General features: G+C 41.4%; 1 protein-coding gene across 1 annotated transcript in view; it reads left to right on the top strand.

Moving 5' to 3' along the window:
* Positions 1 to 16,843, top strand: part of LOC118323107 (microtubule-associated serine/threonine-protein kinase 1-like) — a 43,612-nt gene that overhangs the window by 10,315 nt on the left and 16,454 nt on the right. Inside the window, exons 3-8 of the mRNA XM_035655031.1 lie at positions 9,578 to 9,672; positions 10,774 to 10,849; positions 12,170 to 12,242; positions 14,476 to 14,636; positions 15,551 to 15,626; positions 16,421 to 16,630. Coding sequence (XP_035510924.1) covers positions 9,578 to 9,672; positions 10,774 to 10,849; positions 12,170 to 12,242; positions 14,476 to 14,636; positions 15,551 to 15,626; positions 16,421 to 16,630 — 691 coding nt within the window. The remainder of the gene's footprint in view (positions 1 to 9,577; positions 9,673 to 10,773; positions 10,850 to 12,169; positions 12,243 to 14,475; positions 14,637 to 15,550; positions 15,627 to 16,420; positions 16,631 to 16,843) is intronic.

A 16,843-nucleotide genomic window follows, 5' to 3' on the forward strand; every position in this document is an offset into this window, starting at 1 on the left:
TCAGAGGAAAAGCTCTAAAAACCCACCTGCTCAACACCAAACTGCAGACAGACAAAGTCAGAGCTCAAATTTCCAACTGTAGTGGAGGGCACTTTAATTCAAACATCTGAATACATCCTCCCTCACTGCATGATGACAAGAGTATTAAATAACACTAATAGCGTCATAATTAAGGTGTTTCATTATAATCTCTTTGCTCCACTGAGTAAGAGTGTCTGGGTTTACGATTGTGTGTGTGGTCACAGCCCGCTACCCACTCCCAGCCTCTCCTCTTGTCCCCATTCCCATTTCCCTGCCCTATCCATCTTCTCTATGCTGCCCCCTCGTCCCGAGTCATCATGGGTAATCAAACATGAAATGAAGCCGCAGACCAACTCTTGTTTGTGTACGGGCTGTGTTCTCCTATCCATCTCACTGTTGTCCTTCACTTTCCTCCAATACTTCCCATTTTTACCATCATGACCCTCTCTCTCCCAAGACAACTTCCATTTGGATTCAGTCTGTCTCCTTCACATCACATCCTGTCTCCCCTCTGTAGGACGCTATCAGTCCCAACATCCATTATAGATGAGCTCGGTGGAGTTGGCTTCACATTCAATCTGCCTGCTGCATCCATTCATGGGTAAACACAGCCCTTCAGTATGTGTGTGTGTGTGTGTGTGTGTGTGTGTGTGGCATACATTGTCATCCGTTATGCTTTTTTAAAAAAATCTTTGAATCCATTCATCATCTGTTTCTCAGTTATGTAACAGTCCACATTGTCCCTAAGTCATTTCTTCACTCTCTGCTGAGGTAAATTAACCTCCCTTTACTCTCTGCTTCATTCATTCATTCATGGTATCCATAGCCTGCAGTAAAAGCTTTTAACTCCCCATCAGGTTCTTCCAGCACAGAAAGAAAAGATGGAAAACACAACCACAAATAAGTCACAAAATTACACTCTGTACCACGACACCTTAGCCTTGAGAAAATGACCCACAATCCCCTGCTGCCTTTTGTTGTTCCTCTCTAAAAAGACAGACCCACCCATCTCCCTCCCTCACTCTCTCCCTCCCTCTGTCTCTCCTTTGGGTCTTGGCTACACTTGCCTAGACACACAGACACCAGCGCACATCTAAAGGTTGTGGGAGCTAACAGTATGCGTTGCATTGCGATGACATTTTCCCAGAGACCCGCTGCTTTCTGACTGCTCTCCCTCACCGCTCAGCTGTTGCTGCTGCTCCTGTTGCTCAGAGCTACGCCTAGACACCCAACCAGCAACATGTTCCGACGCACTAAAAGGTACAGCAATAGACGGGGCAGTGATGATTTGGCTTTTTTGATGCAAGGTGTGGTAGCACTGGCTCTCCCTTCTCTCTCTACAGCTAATTCTTTCCCTTGGTTTAGTCTCTCTGATGCTCTGTCCTTTCTGTGTGTGCGTCTACAGTGTCTGCAGTATACATTACAAAGAGGCTCGTATTGACAGTGTGACTAGTGTGTAAGGTCACTGTTTGCGTGTTTGACTGTGTGTCTAACTTGGTTTTAGATGTCCTTTCTGTTCTGCTGAGTGTGCATGATAAAAGAGATTTTAGCACAGAATACTGCAGCACTTAAGGTCTGGCAGCTGGACTGTAGGTTTCAAAAGTTTCAGTAAGTGATGTTGTGTGAACACTTTTTTTAAATGGTATGATATGCAGTCATAAAACTGACAAATATCTGTTTCAAGACAGTCCTGAAAACCCATACAGGCATTTTTTCAGCCATGCTTGCAGCATGTGGATGACAATGTCAGTCGATCGGTCTATTATTTTGGTCAATATCTCACAAATTGTTTGATGGATTACTATGCCATTCATGATTCCCAGAGGATGATGCCTTCCGACTTTGGTGAATCATTGACTCTACCCCTATGCCAACATGAAGTTAACATTTGTGGTTTTGAAGCTGCAGTAACTGTCATATTTGCTGAAACTTTCACTATATCCTGACGGTAGTACATGAGACCAATAATGTATGAACAAATCAGGTTCCTCTGGCTCTTTCTAGTGCTCCTAGGCCCGGTGGATCCTTTCAAATGCAAACTAGGAGCCTTAGAACGAGCCAGAGATACCTGATTTTTCACAGATTTTCTGTATCATGTAATATTGTCAGGATAGTGAAAGTTCCAGCAAATATTACAGAAAATTATTTTTTATAAAATGGTACATGTACCACTGATGTACTGATACATAATACTATAAGACATACATCATTAGTTGCGAGCTAAAATATGATGGCTAGATAGTAAACAGTAACAAAATGAATGATTCACCATCATCATGTCACACACTTTGTGTTTTGTGCTAATTAGCAACAGTTAACATGCACTCATACCTAATTAGCATAGTGACCACAGTAAACATTGCAATACGTTATTGAAAAGGGGCATCAGTGACTCATCATAGTGACATTTCCAGCTGACCTGCAGGTAGACTGATTCACTGTCTGAAGCGTCCAATCGATGATTAGATGAGCCAAAGATGAGTCAGACAGAACAAAGTTTTAGATGGATTTTTCTGGAGTCTGAATCACAGATGTTGAGAGACGTCTGCCTGACATTGGATGATCGGGTGGGACTGTTTTACCCAACTATAACTGCATTGTGATTTTACTGTGAAGCGCTGCAGGTAAAAAGAGCATTCTTAATAAAATAGCACATTATTACATTTCTTAAATAAATTAGATAATATGAGCACACCTGCTTATAATTGATAGTTTTAATCACTCTGATGTCAACAGCCTGAAAATTTGAGCTGACATTCAAGCACCGGGGGTTTCCTCTTCGGCGGCGGCAGTAGTGGATGTCATGCTGAGTCTCTCAGAGTGACTTCATTCTCCCCCTGCTGATCAGGGATTAAACTGACTTATATTACAGCAGAGACTCTCGCTATAGCACACCTGAGCCCAGACACACAGGCAGGCAGATGGAAATAATGTAGAAGTCTCTGCTACACTTCAACAGTGGTGCTCAAAGCTAAGAGTAATCATTTTGAAAATCCTGCGATATGTATTAAATGCAGTGTGGATTCAGTGTATGAAGAGTGAGCTAAAGTGTCTGCTGTGTAATATGTAAAGTTTAAGATTCAAACATTTAAACATTTACCTCTTGTTGCTCCTCTAGTTAACAGTCAAAGACACATGCAGGAAAAAGAGAAGAAGAAGGGAATGAGTGATTAAGATAATGAAAGCGAAGGCGGAGGAAAAGAAGGAAGGTTGTGAAAGAGGTGAAAGGAGGAGAGAGTGAGATAGAGCGCAGGGCCCTGAGGTAATATCTGTGTCTGCTCCTCCATTAGGGACCAGCTCACTAAGGTTACGTGAGCATACAAGACACGCACACTAGCTCGCTTGCACTCTTTCTTTCTTTCTTTCTTTCTGCACGGCCCAGCTGTTAGTAAGACAGACAGTAGAGGGAGCTGCGCTGAAAGCTGCACATCAACTTAACATCATTGTTATTCGCTGACATCAAACTTTCCGAGGAGAGAACAAAAGTTTACCTCTCATTGAAGTTTTTGAGCACTGACGAACGCTTTGACATGAGGGGGAGCCCCTTGTGTGTGTGTGTGTGCGTTTCCCTCAGGTGCTTTGGCTCAGGTGCACTGTGCTATGGGACAAACAGCTCACACACACATAATTACAACCCAGTTTTTGCCTGCGTGCACAAACAGATTAACACGACTCTCACACACATACGGTAGCTACATCCTGTCAACACACACTCACACAGTTGTATCCTCTGCTCATAAACACTCCTCTGTAACTAAATAAGCCATTACACTTCACTTAACCAATTACGTACAAACTAAAGCAGGACAGTGGGAGGCCCAGACACCTGAGTCAGTCCTTCTAAGTGCTGCAGCTTTCCCCAAGAGGAACGCGATGTTCAATACACACAACCTTATAAAGTAGGTGCTACATCTCCCATTAGCTCCTGATTTCAGTAAAGGGCCTTGACTTTGCTCTCCTCTTAGAGTAATGGGACTCTTATTGTCTTTGATCCTCCTTCTCCTCCACTGTCTCCCTCTCAGGGCTTCTACAGGAAAACACTTTTGAGGATGCAGGCTTCTCAGCGGCACTAAATTTACCCGTTGTTGATAGATATTGCTACTGTCAGCGGCTGTGTAGTTCCCCACACGGAGACAGAAGGATTTGAACCTATTACAGGAAAAACTACAGCAATAAAATGTTGTGTTTGATCCAGGCTGAGTGACTTTGAAGTGTTGTTAGAGGTGTGTAGGACCCCAAAGAGCTTAGTAACCTGGGATGGAAAGAGGTGCAAGAGAAGGGTAATTTTTGCTGGCCATTGTGTTTTAGGCCAAGCGATGATTTTGACATTTAACACAATGCTCGGTGCAGTCGAGTGCAGATCTGATGGAGCTGAGTGAGGACAGTGATGTGCCTCAGGCCTTCACCATGACCATTTTCTGTCCTTGCATTTTACTGCCGCTCATGTGACCAGCTGGACAATACTGTTAGATCTACTTACTTAAAGAGACTTTTACAGGCCAATAGGAATCAATACATACCGTCTATATCCTGTAGATACACCACTTTATGCACTGTACGCCTGATATCAGACCCTAGCGCTAGAGCTGGAAGACTTACTTGATTAATTTTGAAATCAATTGACTCAAAATTAAAACAGTTTAAATAATCAATTAATTGTTTAATTAATGTTTTAAGCAAAAATATTGAATAATAAGCATTCCCCACTGGTGGTGAGGAGTTTTATATAACTGTAAGAAATGTTGTGTTTACTTAACCCCAGCCAAGTTCACTGAGATAGCATCATGTTAGCCAAACACATCAGTTAGTCCTCATCCTAGAAGTCCTTTCCCTTCTCCGGTCATTTTAAAAGTGAAAAGATACTGTATGAATAATAAGAATGATGTTCAGTTTAGCAGCCAAATGGGGTTGGATAAAAGTTGGATCTCACACTGTTTCTTATCATACTAATACTAGGAACAACAACACGCTTTCCATGTCTTCTACATGGATCACCAACTGGTGAGCCTGACTTTTCCTGGGACATGTAGTTATAAGCTCCAGTCTTTCAGCGTGATATCACTGATATCATGTAGGTAGTCATAAAGTGGATGTTTTAAACCCCTAAAGTCTAGCTGAAGTATTTGTTTTTAATCAACTCATGGAGCTCACATTAGCTTAATTAGCTACGGTGGTATAGTTGCTGCTGTTATCTTAGACATATTATAGTAAAATGTTATAAATTTTATGTTATTCATTATGAGAACACCTCCCAGATTGTATAATATCTGCACATACATTTGTTCTGTTTGGTTTTCCAATTTTTTTTAACTTGATGTTTATTGTTTTTGTGGTGAGTTCATGGTCCACTTCACAGTGAGTGATTCTCCCCCTCTACTGCTTCTGCTTCCACTCTGAAAAAGCACCTATTGATCTTTTGTCCTGTCTCATATTGTGGGTTTTTTTCAATAGTTTTCATTTTAGTCAGGGTTGTTTCAGGGATGAAACGTGTGACATTTTGGTTATTGAATGTCGTTCTGCCAGTGGCCCAATGAGTTACTTTACTCTACCACTAGTTTCCTTCACTTGACGGCAGGTGGTTTGTTTGACATTTCACGTCGTGTCACCAACACAAAATCGTTTCTTTCCCTCTCTCTCCCTCCGCCTTCCAACAATGAACTCAAGTGACATCTATATGGAGCAGTATGTCTCCCCCTTCTCCTCTCCTTAGCTGTGGTCCCCGGTCGGCATTATCAGAAGCCTCCTTGCTGCACGCTGCATAGCAACAAGCTGTCATGTGACCATGACTCCCTCCTCTCCCATTCCCTCCAGGGCTGCAGACGCCAACTATATTTCCTCTGGTTTATGTTCCTGGAATAAAGTGCTTTACATACTTTACTCCCGATATGTATACAATAAAAGAGAAAGGGCGCGGAAGCAAGCATTTATATTTTTGTTTCTGCCTCCCTTTCTCCTCCTTCAGCCCTTCCCTGAATCGTCCCTTTCATCTTTTCCACCAACACATCAGTGATTTATTCACCGCTATAATTTCTGTCTCCAGCCATTCATTCACTGCTCTCCTCATGTTGTGGAGGTAAACACACCAGCCTTCCCCGACCCTCATCAGCAGTTCTCTCCCTCTCTGCCTCCGCCTCTCTCTTTCCTCTCTTTGAAGTGCTCTTGCTTTTAGTCTTACTTTCTCTTTGTTACGTGCCTCTGTGTTTGCTCCAATCCCCCACTCCTTCCATGCCTCAGATCTGCTTTCTATTTGACTTTGTATATTCTATACATTTGTGTGGTTTCAAATGAATGGGCGGTTTGGTTTGATCAATATTAATAGTCCTCCTGCTGTTAAGTAGAGGGAGGAGTATGAGCATGCAGAGTATGAAGACTCCTGTTTGTCTGGCTTTGTTAGAGCCAAGCTTTCCCCCCCTCTGTGTCATCTGCTCAAGCTTACAGTGAACAGTATTCCCCCCATGTGCTCTGTTTATGCATTCTGTCATGTTTGTGCAGTGTGAATATACTTATATGTGTGTCTAAGGGTGAAAAAAACTGGGTCATGTTTACCTTGCGCCTGTGTGGGTGATCAGCACCACTGAGAGCGCTTTCAACCTGCATCTCGAATTCTTGTTTTTCTCATTTTTTCCCCTTCGTTTCAAGTTTCGTTCTACTGAATTTCCAGTCACCCAGTTTCCCTAAACATTTACTTTCCCTCATCTTGCTTTCATGTCATGATTGTAGCAGCTAACACCCCTATCTCTCTGCACATCTCCCTCCTCATCCTCCACACCTCCATCCCTCTCTCCAGCCCCTCGGCTACAGCCGGTAGAATCCAGATTTACTGAGTGCAGTGGAGTGCATCTCTCCCTCCCCTCCCTCCCCTCCCACCCCTCCCAACCCTCTCTTGATCTTGAATGACCATCGAGCAAGAAACAGGCCCCTGGCATCACTCTGAATGATTTGGACTCTGCATCAGCAGCTGCATATTTGCTGGATGTGTAAAGTAAATACATGCCAGTTAGCGGCTACATGTTTTACACATAGAACCGAATACTGACTGCGTTTTATTCTCAAGCCGTACTGGGGATAGTCAAGGCCAAGCTCTGTGTGTTTTGGTGTGTTTACAGCCAGCCTCCATTGATTTCCTGCAGCACTGAGAATCCATTAACTGAGAATAGTCCTGCTGCTCGGTTTGACTCTGTTTTAGTCTCTCTCTGTCTTTTTCTTTACTCTGAAGACGCAGTTACTGAAGTAATAGAAGCCAGTGAAGTTATGTTGAACCTTACACACACACACACACACACACAACACATCACACACATGCACTCCCAGAATGATTGTAACTCGCGAATCAACTGTAGGACAGGGTGTGTGTGTGTGTTAGAGTGAGATTATTGCAGCTTCAGAGAAAAAGGTTTAAGGTTACAGAAAGATGTCAGAATATAATTGATCCAGTTGAGAAAGTGTGAAATGGCACAATAGCAGTTATCGGACCTGCATGTTAAAGCCAACCTATTGGCATATGTAATCAATACCCATAAGGCTACTTATAGATCTGATCGACCAGGACATCCTGTGTGCTGTTAAAATGATAAAAACTGATTAGATGAGATGGCTCTGTTCTTTTTGTGGCCTATTGCAATATTTTAGGTGGCAGTATGAAATAAAATTCCTTTATTGAACAGTCACAATCTTCATTAGTGGTCATCCATGACACCATTGTGTTACAGATGGTGTCACGTTCACTTTTCAGATATTCAGCAAGGTTCAACCTCAGTTCTTACCAGTTGTTTGCTCCTTGCAGGATAAAGCTTGATTTATGTTGCACAGGTGTTATTTTTACTTCATGATCTGGCATCTTGCAGCACATAAGGAAATGATAAAGGGAAGTTAAGGAATGTCTTACAGGTGAATGCAAAAGGGCTAACAGAGCTTATTAGATTTTGCTCAGTAGCTTTCTAATTGTTTTTTTTTACAGACACTTCAGGCTGACTTTATTTTCATGTGGAGGACCTCCCACTGCATGCACAGGGAAATATAATTTAATTTATTTAGGTACATAGGTAAAGCAATTATTTGTATATTTTGTTGGGAGTTATGTCACATAACTCTATATGAATGAGGAATATAAATGGCATTAGAAAGGTTTCACACAGAAAAGGAAGTTACAAGGGTAGGTCACTGGAAGGTCACATTCGTGTGACATAAACACACCGTTTGTAGCTATGTGTTACACCCCTGCAATGCAGGAATGAAAATGTATAATTTCTGAGATCCCCTTGTTGGAAGCTTGTCAAGGTGGCGCAGTGCTGTCCAAGTAACAATGGCAGGTGTTAACACATAGTCGCAGACGGTGTGAGTCCATCTACATCCATGGGAACAGTGTGGGATGGAATAACAGAGTAAAGCTGCAACGTGCTCAGTGTTTAATGTTTCTAAGTTGTTGAAGTTCTTCTGTTTAACTTGCCGTTCCTAATCAGGTTTAATGTGTAATATGAGTAATTTAGTTAGTTTTCTGTGTTGTACTATTCCTTGTGAGATCGGTCATTAATTCAGTCAGTGGATAAATTATTCACATCCAGATATGCAGTTGAAAACACTGTAATGTAAGAGGTATTTCACTGTCTCCCTCTCCACCCAACACTGTCTGTCTGCATCTTTACTTACTGTGTTGATCCCATCTCAGTCCGCTCACGTCTCTACACTGCAAGTGACAATGAAAATGTTAGTGTGTGTGAGAGTGTGTGTGTGTGTGTGTAGAGGTGGTGCTGCTCACATGTGAACCCTTGTGACAGGGGCTGAAAGTGGAGAGAGGAGAAACCAACTATCCTCTTCTTTTGACAGTGAAGATGAGATGCTGTCTGCATTTTGTTTATCTCCTCTTTGTTCCAAGTTGTATTTGTTTGCATTTATTTATGCCTCTCAAAGCACATTGTGCCGCACATGTTTTAAAAAGCTGTTGAATTAAATTGCACCGTTTCAGAGTATTCTAACATAATGAAGGGGCTTTGATACAAAAGGCTTACTCAGTTTGCCACCTAATGGAGTGTGAGTTAGATACAATAACATCATATGCACATAATGTGTTTGGAGTCTACGGGCAGATTTGAGGTGACTTAGTGTGGTAATAACTGCTATTAAGACCCCAAAACCTACCAAGTTAATAAGTCAAAAAAGTGGATATTTTTGCAACATTTTAACTGGGACTGCTCTTCATTTTTTTAAATCTCCATCTTTTTTTTTCACCCTTTCTTGTTGCCACTATTCTTTCTAACTTTACCACGCTCTCATCCGGTTCCACACTCTCTCCCCTCATTTCTTATCTCGGTTGAGAGGGGGCAGACAGGGATAGATGACTGAGGAAATTGAATTCTCTCTTATCGCTGTTGTGCTCCTGCAGTGATCCATGCATTTGCACACGTCTGCTTCTACTTCTTCTGCTTCTATACATGCAGCCACAGAGCGCACGTATTCATGCACAGCGACAAGCAGAGACACAACTCTGCTATGGTCACTTCGACACAGTAATTGCAATATCCTCTCATGTTTACATGTACCTCTCTGTTTTCTCTTATAGCTGTCGTACAAGCAACAGGAAAAGTCTGATCCTGACCACCACCTCTCCCACGCTGCCTCGCCCACACTCCCCCCTTCCCCTCCCTGGACACCTTGGTATGTATAGTAACACATAACACCTTCATATGTTGATGGCAGACAGGCTAACTTTATTAATCAATTAATTTCAAAATAATTATGAAAGAAAGACATATTTATACTTACAATATAAAGATATTACCTATTTTAACTAAAATTGAAAATAATAATGATAATCCTATTATTTAAAGTTTGACATTTTGGGAAATTAGTCAGGTAGGAATGATAACACTTTACATATATCACGTTTGTACAATAAATTTGAAGCAGCTGGTTAGCTTAGCTTAGCACAAAGACTGGATACAGGGGGAAAAAAAACTAGCCTGGTTCTGTCTGAATGTAGTAATAAATAGTCCAATAAATAACTTCCTATCAAACACCTAATTGTCATTTTTGCCCTTGAGTTTTTGTATGCTAGCTGTTTTCCCCTGTTTCAGATCTTTATGCTAAGCTAAGCTAACCAGCTGCTGGCTGTGGCTTCATAGTTATCGTATAGATATGAGAGTGGTTTTTATCTTCTCATCTAACTCTCGGAAAGAAAGGGAATGTCAAACTATCCATAAGAAGCCACTTTTTTCTTTAGTATGTTAATCTAAAGTATTCAGTTGGGTTGAGACTTGACTAGGGTGCTCTCATGTTGGGTGCCACATACTTTCTGTCTTTGCTTGAGCTGCTCTCTTAAATTAGAGTGCTTGAATCTTTCACCTAAGAAAAAGCCCCCAATCAAATCTTTCTGTCCATTAATCAAAACAGCCACATTAATGTCTGCAGAACAAGGCTGAATAAATAAAACACTCAGGCTACAAGGCGTTCATCAGTCACAAAATCAATGACAGGCCTTCGTGATTTGGAAAAAACGTAATCAATTTCAAACCATTTTATCACCCCAAACACAACACAATGATTATGAACAGTCACACTGATGTATTGAACCACATAATCAGACAAGTGTGAGTCAGCTTTACTGCAAAAAGGAGAAAACCGTGGTAAAAAGGTTTAAAGTGTGCTTGGTTTTCCTGTGGCCATTTGGTCACAGAATAAAAGGGCTTGATTATTTTTTTCACATCTTCTTTCCCCACCCTCTCTCCTGTGTCTCGTCCTCTGTGCATGTCCCTGCAGGAAGCAGCCCTCTGGACAGCCCACGAAACTTCTCTCCCAGCAACCCTGCGCATTTCTCTTTTGCCTCCTCCAGAAGGTCACTGCTTTATATCACTACATATATTGAGTGTGATCATTGTACATGTTTACCCTCACTAGTTTTTGACATGAGAGGGACAGAAAGTGAGGCAGGAGAGGAAAGACGGATAAGACAGACAAACAGAAGTCAAGTCAGCGTGAGACAAAGGGAGGGGAGGAGAGAGAACAAGTGAGCATCAGAGAACAGACGAGGTGTGGATCTGTTGTTGTGTGAGGTCTCGCACATCCAGGGGAGCAGGGAGCCTCCCGCTGCACTCGCAGGTTCTCGCAGTGTAACAGGCTGACTCATGTATTACAGGGCCAAGACATTACATTCACAGTGCCTCTGTTTATTCACGCTGGTCTAATGAGACTGTGTGTTGGTGTGTGGACAGGTGGCCGTGAATGTGTGCATCTGTTTGTATGAATGTTTTTACATGTGAGTTTATAGTAGAAGGTTTTTAGGTTGCTTTATATATTACAAAAATGCCTGTAACATTGTTCACATACTATAATGTATTTGTGGTCTGTTTTTTGTGTTTTAAGTTAAGGCAGTGAACCAAAATGTTAACAGTATTGAGCACACAATGTTATTGTATGACAATTTCAACATGACAGTGTCCCGTGCACAAAGCCAGGTCCATAAATAAATGGTTTTCCCAGTTTGTTATTGAAGACCTTGCCTGGTCCACAGAGCCACCCCAACACCTTTGGGATGAACTGCGACGGCTGTGATCCAGGCCTTAACAACTGGGGCCGAGTTTACTGATGCTCTTGGGGCCCTTGTACCATATTTAGGGAAGTCAAAGTGACTACAGTAGTGTGACGGTCTAAAATAATTGTCAAGCTGTAATCTGGATGGAGAAACAAGGTCGAGACTTCACTCTCGTTCGTTCTATAGGCAGAGATGTATGTGAAAAAGGCCAATTAGACTGTTATTCACCTCTGCCTCTCCTCAGTCAGACATAGTGTTGGGAGCCTGGTGCTCCTGTAAATCCTCTGGCCTCATTTATCAAATCCCTCTGACTGCCTGTCACTTTTGCGATCGAGGCATACAGAAGCACAATGAATGAGTCTTCTGTGCTCTCTTCTCTGAGGAAGGCGCCTGAGACAAACTAGATGTGTAATAAGTCACTGGTCTGCTGAATGACATTTTTTTAGTGCAGCTGAAATTGAGATGTGTCCACGTAGTTTGTGAAAATAGCTTGTCAGGGTTTTGTCTTACAGTCAGATTTATTATTTCACAGGTAATAAAAATAATAAGCTAATATTGTATAGATTTTATGACAAGATGTACAAATCACGTTGAGCTTTTAAGTGACATTTGTGTTCTCTGCAGAGCGGACGGACGACGATGGTCTTTAGCGTCTCTGCCCTCTTCTGGATATGGCACTAACACTCCCAGCTCAACGGTAAATAACTTTACTCTCCTCCCATAACACGAATCAGTGGTTCCTAGTCGGGGAGTACATAGCTCAACCAACAACTAAACTTAAACAGTTGAAATAGATTGCTAAAGAGTCTGAGTGACAGCTTCCTTCAACTCCAACACTGAAGTCACTGAATTGTCTGTGTCATAGATCCTGAACCATTTCTCTATAATAAACATGAAATTCAACACAGCGATGTCGTTTAGCGTGCCTGTGAAGAGTCTTGTCAGCCTGGGCAGTGTTGTGCTGATGCTGAGGAGGAACAGGTTGTCTGTAACGATTTGAGAGACTCCTCCTCATGAGGTATAACCACTGCCTTAGTGATAAACACGTCAAATAAACTGGATTAATCTACTATAAAGCCACAGTTTGGTTGGCTTTTAAATGCAGCTCATATTACGTCATCTCAGGCGTTGCTGAGTAACGCAAAAGTAATCTAACGAGTAGTGTAACAAATTACTTTCTACAGGGAGTAAGTAATGCATTACTTTTTAAACAGGGAATGAGTAATACATGACTCGTATGTCAGACATGAAAGGTTTGAAACCACTGACCTAAATTATTGTAATTGGCACATATACAGTATGTAAAAAATGCATTCTTTGACAGATTCACACAAAATATCTTAAAATATTTCACACACATACAATACATTTCAACTTTATTCATCTCCAGCGTGCTGTCACTTCTATTTCTTTCCTTCGTGTATTTTGCTGTGTGTCTTGTTGCGTAACAGCAACGTCAGAGGAGGCCTGGTTCCTTCTCTCCATCTGGCTGCGGATGGAGGGTTAGATGGATGGAGAGAGGAGGACAGGAGGGGAAAGTGATGAATGCCATGGCCGGTGGGACGAGACGGACTTGAGAAATGAGATAGAGCACATTCTGTTCTGCAGTCATTTTTATCTCTGGCTAAATTTAACCATATAAGAAAGAAAACGATATTTCATTGATATCAATGATGTGACTTTTATTAATCAAACTGAACTGTGGTGCTCGGTGCTTCCTTCAGCTCTCGACTATCTGCTCCTCAGTCCCCTCTCTATTTAAAGTGACCATTTGAAACATTACACAAAAAATGTACTGAATAATAACATGGTTTCATTAATGCTGAAGGCAGCCTATCCTAAATATCTAAATTACTAACAACTCTGACCAACATTTTGGCGAATAGGCTTTCTTACAGACAGTTAGATGATAAAAATGTATACCACTCTCGTCTGTACAGTAAATATGAATCTACAGCCAGGACCCAAGCTTAGCTTAGCACAAACACTGGAAACAATGGGGAAAAACTAGCCTGGAACATCACCACAAAACCTCATATAGTTTTTTTTCAATGCCTTATTAAAGACTAAGTAAATGATTTATTAAAGTTTGATTTGCAAAGTAATTTTTCTGTGTGTGATAATCTTCAAATATGTAATGTAACACCAAGACCGTCTTTACGTAGCCGAAGGTTTGTGAAATCATTTACATAAACAGTAAAAAAACACATCACAGGATCCAACCAATGTAACTGTTTATAACCCACTGATAGCTTGACTGCAAAATGACATTCATATGAACTGCTATGCATGCTGGGTACAGTTGCCCCTGTGGCTGAACGGACAAGAGAGTGCCACTTACAGAAACTCAGACTTGAACAGAAAATCCAAGTAAAAAGAAGTCACAGCAACAATACTACTAGAGGAATGGTTGACAACCTCAACACAACCAGTAAAAAAAACCTCGACATACATGAAACAGACAAAGAAAAATGGAGTCTTTAGGCCTGTTCTTTTCACCCTGACTGTTTTCAATTAGTCTGTCACCAGTGATTGATCAGTGATCGATCTTTCGGTTAGCAAAGTAAGTGAAGGAGTCTCACTGCTTTGAAGAAGGCAAATGAGGAGGTGAGACAGACTCGTGGCTCATTGGACAACCTCATTAACACTTGTGTTTTCGGTTTGTCATCAGTGGTGTCCACAAGGAACAGCTTCAGCAAATACTGTAATAATTGATCTATTAGTTGCTTCACTTATTATGGTACTTTTTCTTTTTTTTCCGTCCAACTCCACCCACTCTAATATTCTTGTTTCCCTTCCTGCCAACTTCTCCCCCTGCCCCCCACTCCCCTCCTTCATCCTCCTAATCCTCTCCCTTCCCTCATCTGTTTCCTCTTCCTCCTCCACCCTTTGCTGTTGCTTCCCCTCTTCTTCCTCTTCTCTCGCTCCAGTCCTCCAGCTCCTCGCAGGAGCGACTGCACCAGCTGCCCTTCCAGCCCACCATGGATGAGCTCCACTTCTTATCCAAGCACTTTGGCAGCACCGAGAGCATCACAGATGATGACGGGGGCCGCTGCTCTCCCCACATGCGCCCACGCTCCCGCAGTCTCAGGTCAGCAGCAGCAGCACCCAGGAGATTAAACAGCGGCTTCAGCTGCCCAAAAGCACTATCCTCTTTTTAAAAGAACGCTTTCAAAGCAGATTTACAGGGGTTGCCCCTGGTTGATCTTGTTGTTGCTTTTATATAACCTCAGATTTTTTCTATTTAAAAGCTACCATGTCTGAACTATGCTTAAGGACCTAAAGTTAATCAATAAATAGAGAAAGTAAGTGCTGTATGTATATCAAGAAAGTTAGACTATAGCCGCGTTTCCACCTGAAATACTTTTAGTCCCAGGAACTTGAAGAGTTCTTTAGCCTGTTGTTGTCTGTTTTTCCACCGCGGTCTTAAGACCTGCAAAGATAAGGAAAATGTGTCTGGGACTTTTTGGTTGTAAAAAAATTCAATGGAACTTAATTCAGACCCCGGTCCCTGTGGTAGAAAGGAGTTCCTCCAAAGGTTGGTCCCTGGGGAAAGTTCCTGCTTTGCAAATACGGCTTACTTTTTAAAGAAGAAATAAAACACATTAACAGTTGAACGTATCAATAAAATCTGTAGTTTAAAGCAGCATTAAGTCATTAGTATTAAATTGAGTTTCATAACCAGTTAAAAACTCCTTGGAGTAGATTTAAGCTAATATTAGCCCTGAGTTTATTGAACTGAGCAGGAGCTGGTGTGTTTTACTTTCTTACTTATGACTTCATGTTTCCATTTTAAATAGGAGGAATGTGTTATTTTTCCACTCATCATGATGATATACATAAAGTACTAACTTTCTCTTTTTATTAGATAATTTAAAGCGCTAATAAAATCTTAAGCACAGTTCAGACTCTATAGCACTGAACACATTATATAACTGAATTCATTTTGGGTGGGAAAACCAGATCTTTCTGACAATATTCCATGTTTTTCTGTTTTACCCCCAGCCCGGGACGTTCCTCCTCCTGCTATGATAATGAGATAGTCATGATGAACCATGTGTACAAAGAGCGCTTTCCAAAGGTGAGACACACACATACAAAGCTGCTTTATGATAAACATCATATTCCATAGAAATGAACACAACAGTGAGCAAATCCTTGAGCCCACAGAGCATTAAAACAATCTTTCACAATAACTATCTAATCCTATCAAGTCAGAACTCAAATATCAGAGAAATAAAAAGGGATATAAGTTATAGTTGAACATGTTTTGTTGTTGATTTGTGTACACAAATGTTTGATATCGTACATCCAAACAGTCAAAAAAAAGGGGGAGCCATGGGGGCTGCTAAACCATAGCAAACAAGATTATGTGACACTGCCAAGTTATGATAAGTTCGCCCTGTCAGAGAGAATATTAAGTTTATTCACCGCACTTATAAATAGTGCCACAGCTATGAACAGTTAAATAAAAGAAATTTCCTCATTTCTGCCTTGTTTTTCTCCGTTTCACTCTCTTGACGGGTTGGTATCAAAAGGAAATGGGCTGAAAGCTTCCACAATGATAAAAATCGAGCCGTAGGAAATTGGGCATTAAAGTTTGGAGTTCATGTGAGGTGAAAGCTCTTTGAGCTTGTTCTAACCAGTCAAATGGAAAAAAATGACATTGTATTGAAGTCAGTGTAGCAGCAGAGTCACACTGTTGGAGCCACAAATGAAAGTACTTTTTGAACCTATTGTCACATACCTCTGGGTCTTCTAAAGAAATCCAACTTTTTCTAATCTTAATCTGTGTCACTTCCTCTTTTGCTCTTGATTCTCACCATTCTCTTCGCTCCTGTTCTCTCATGCTCTTCACTTCTTGTTCTCCATCAGGCCACGGCACAGATGGAGGATAGGCTGGCTGAGTTCATACAGGCTTTCTCACCTGAAAATGTTCTTCCGCTGGCCGATGGAGTCCTTAGCTTCATTCACCACCAGATAGCTGAGCTGTCCAGAGACTGCCTGGCCAAAGCCCGTGAGGGCCTCATCACTTCTGTCTACTTCTTTGAGCTGCAGGAGAACCTGGAGAAGCTTCTTAATGATGTGAGTTAGAATGTGTGTAATTTTGTTGACTTATGTTTGATCACATTGTTCCTGACATAAAGACTTTTATTTAAAAAAATGTTAATACATAATGTTAATTATGTTTGTGCTGGTTAAATCTAGCTCAATTTTAGCTGTAGTATCTTATAAAGACAAAGACAAAGAGATATTTTTGTAAAATGAGATTATTTGTCTAATGCAAAACATGCTTGC

This window comes from Morone saxatilis, unplaced genomic scaffold (assembly GCF_004916995.1).
Source record: "Morone saxatilis isolate NCDOM2014 unplaced genomic scaffold, NCSU_SB_2.0 Contig14, whole genome shotgun sequence".
Taxonomy (NCBI): domain Eukaryota; kingdom Metazoa; phylum Chordata; class Actinopteri; family Moronidae; genus Morone; species Morone saxatilis.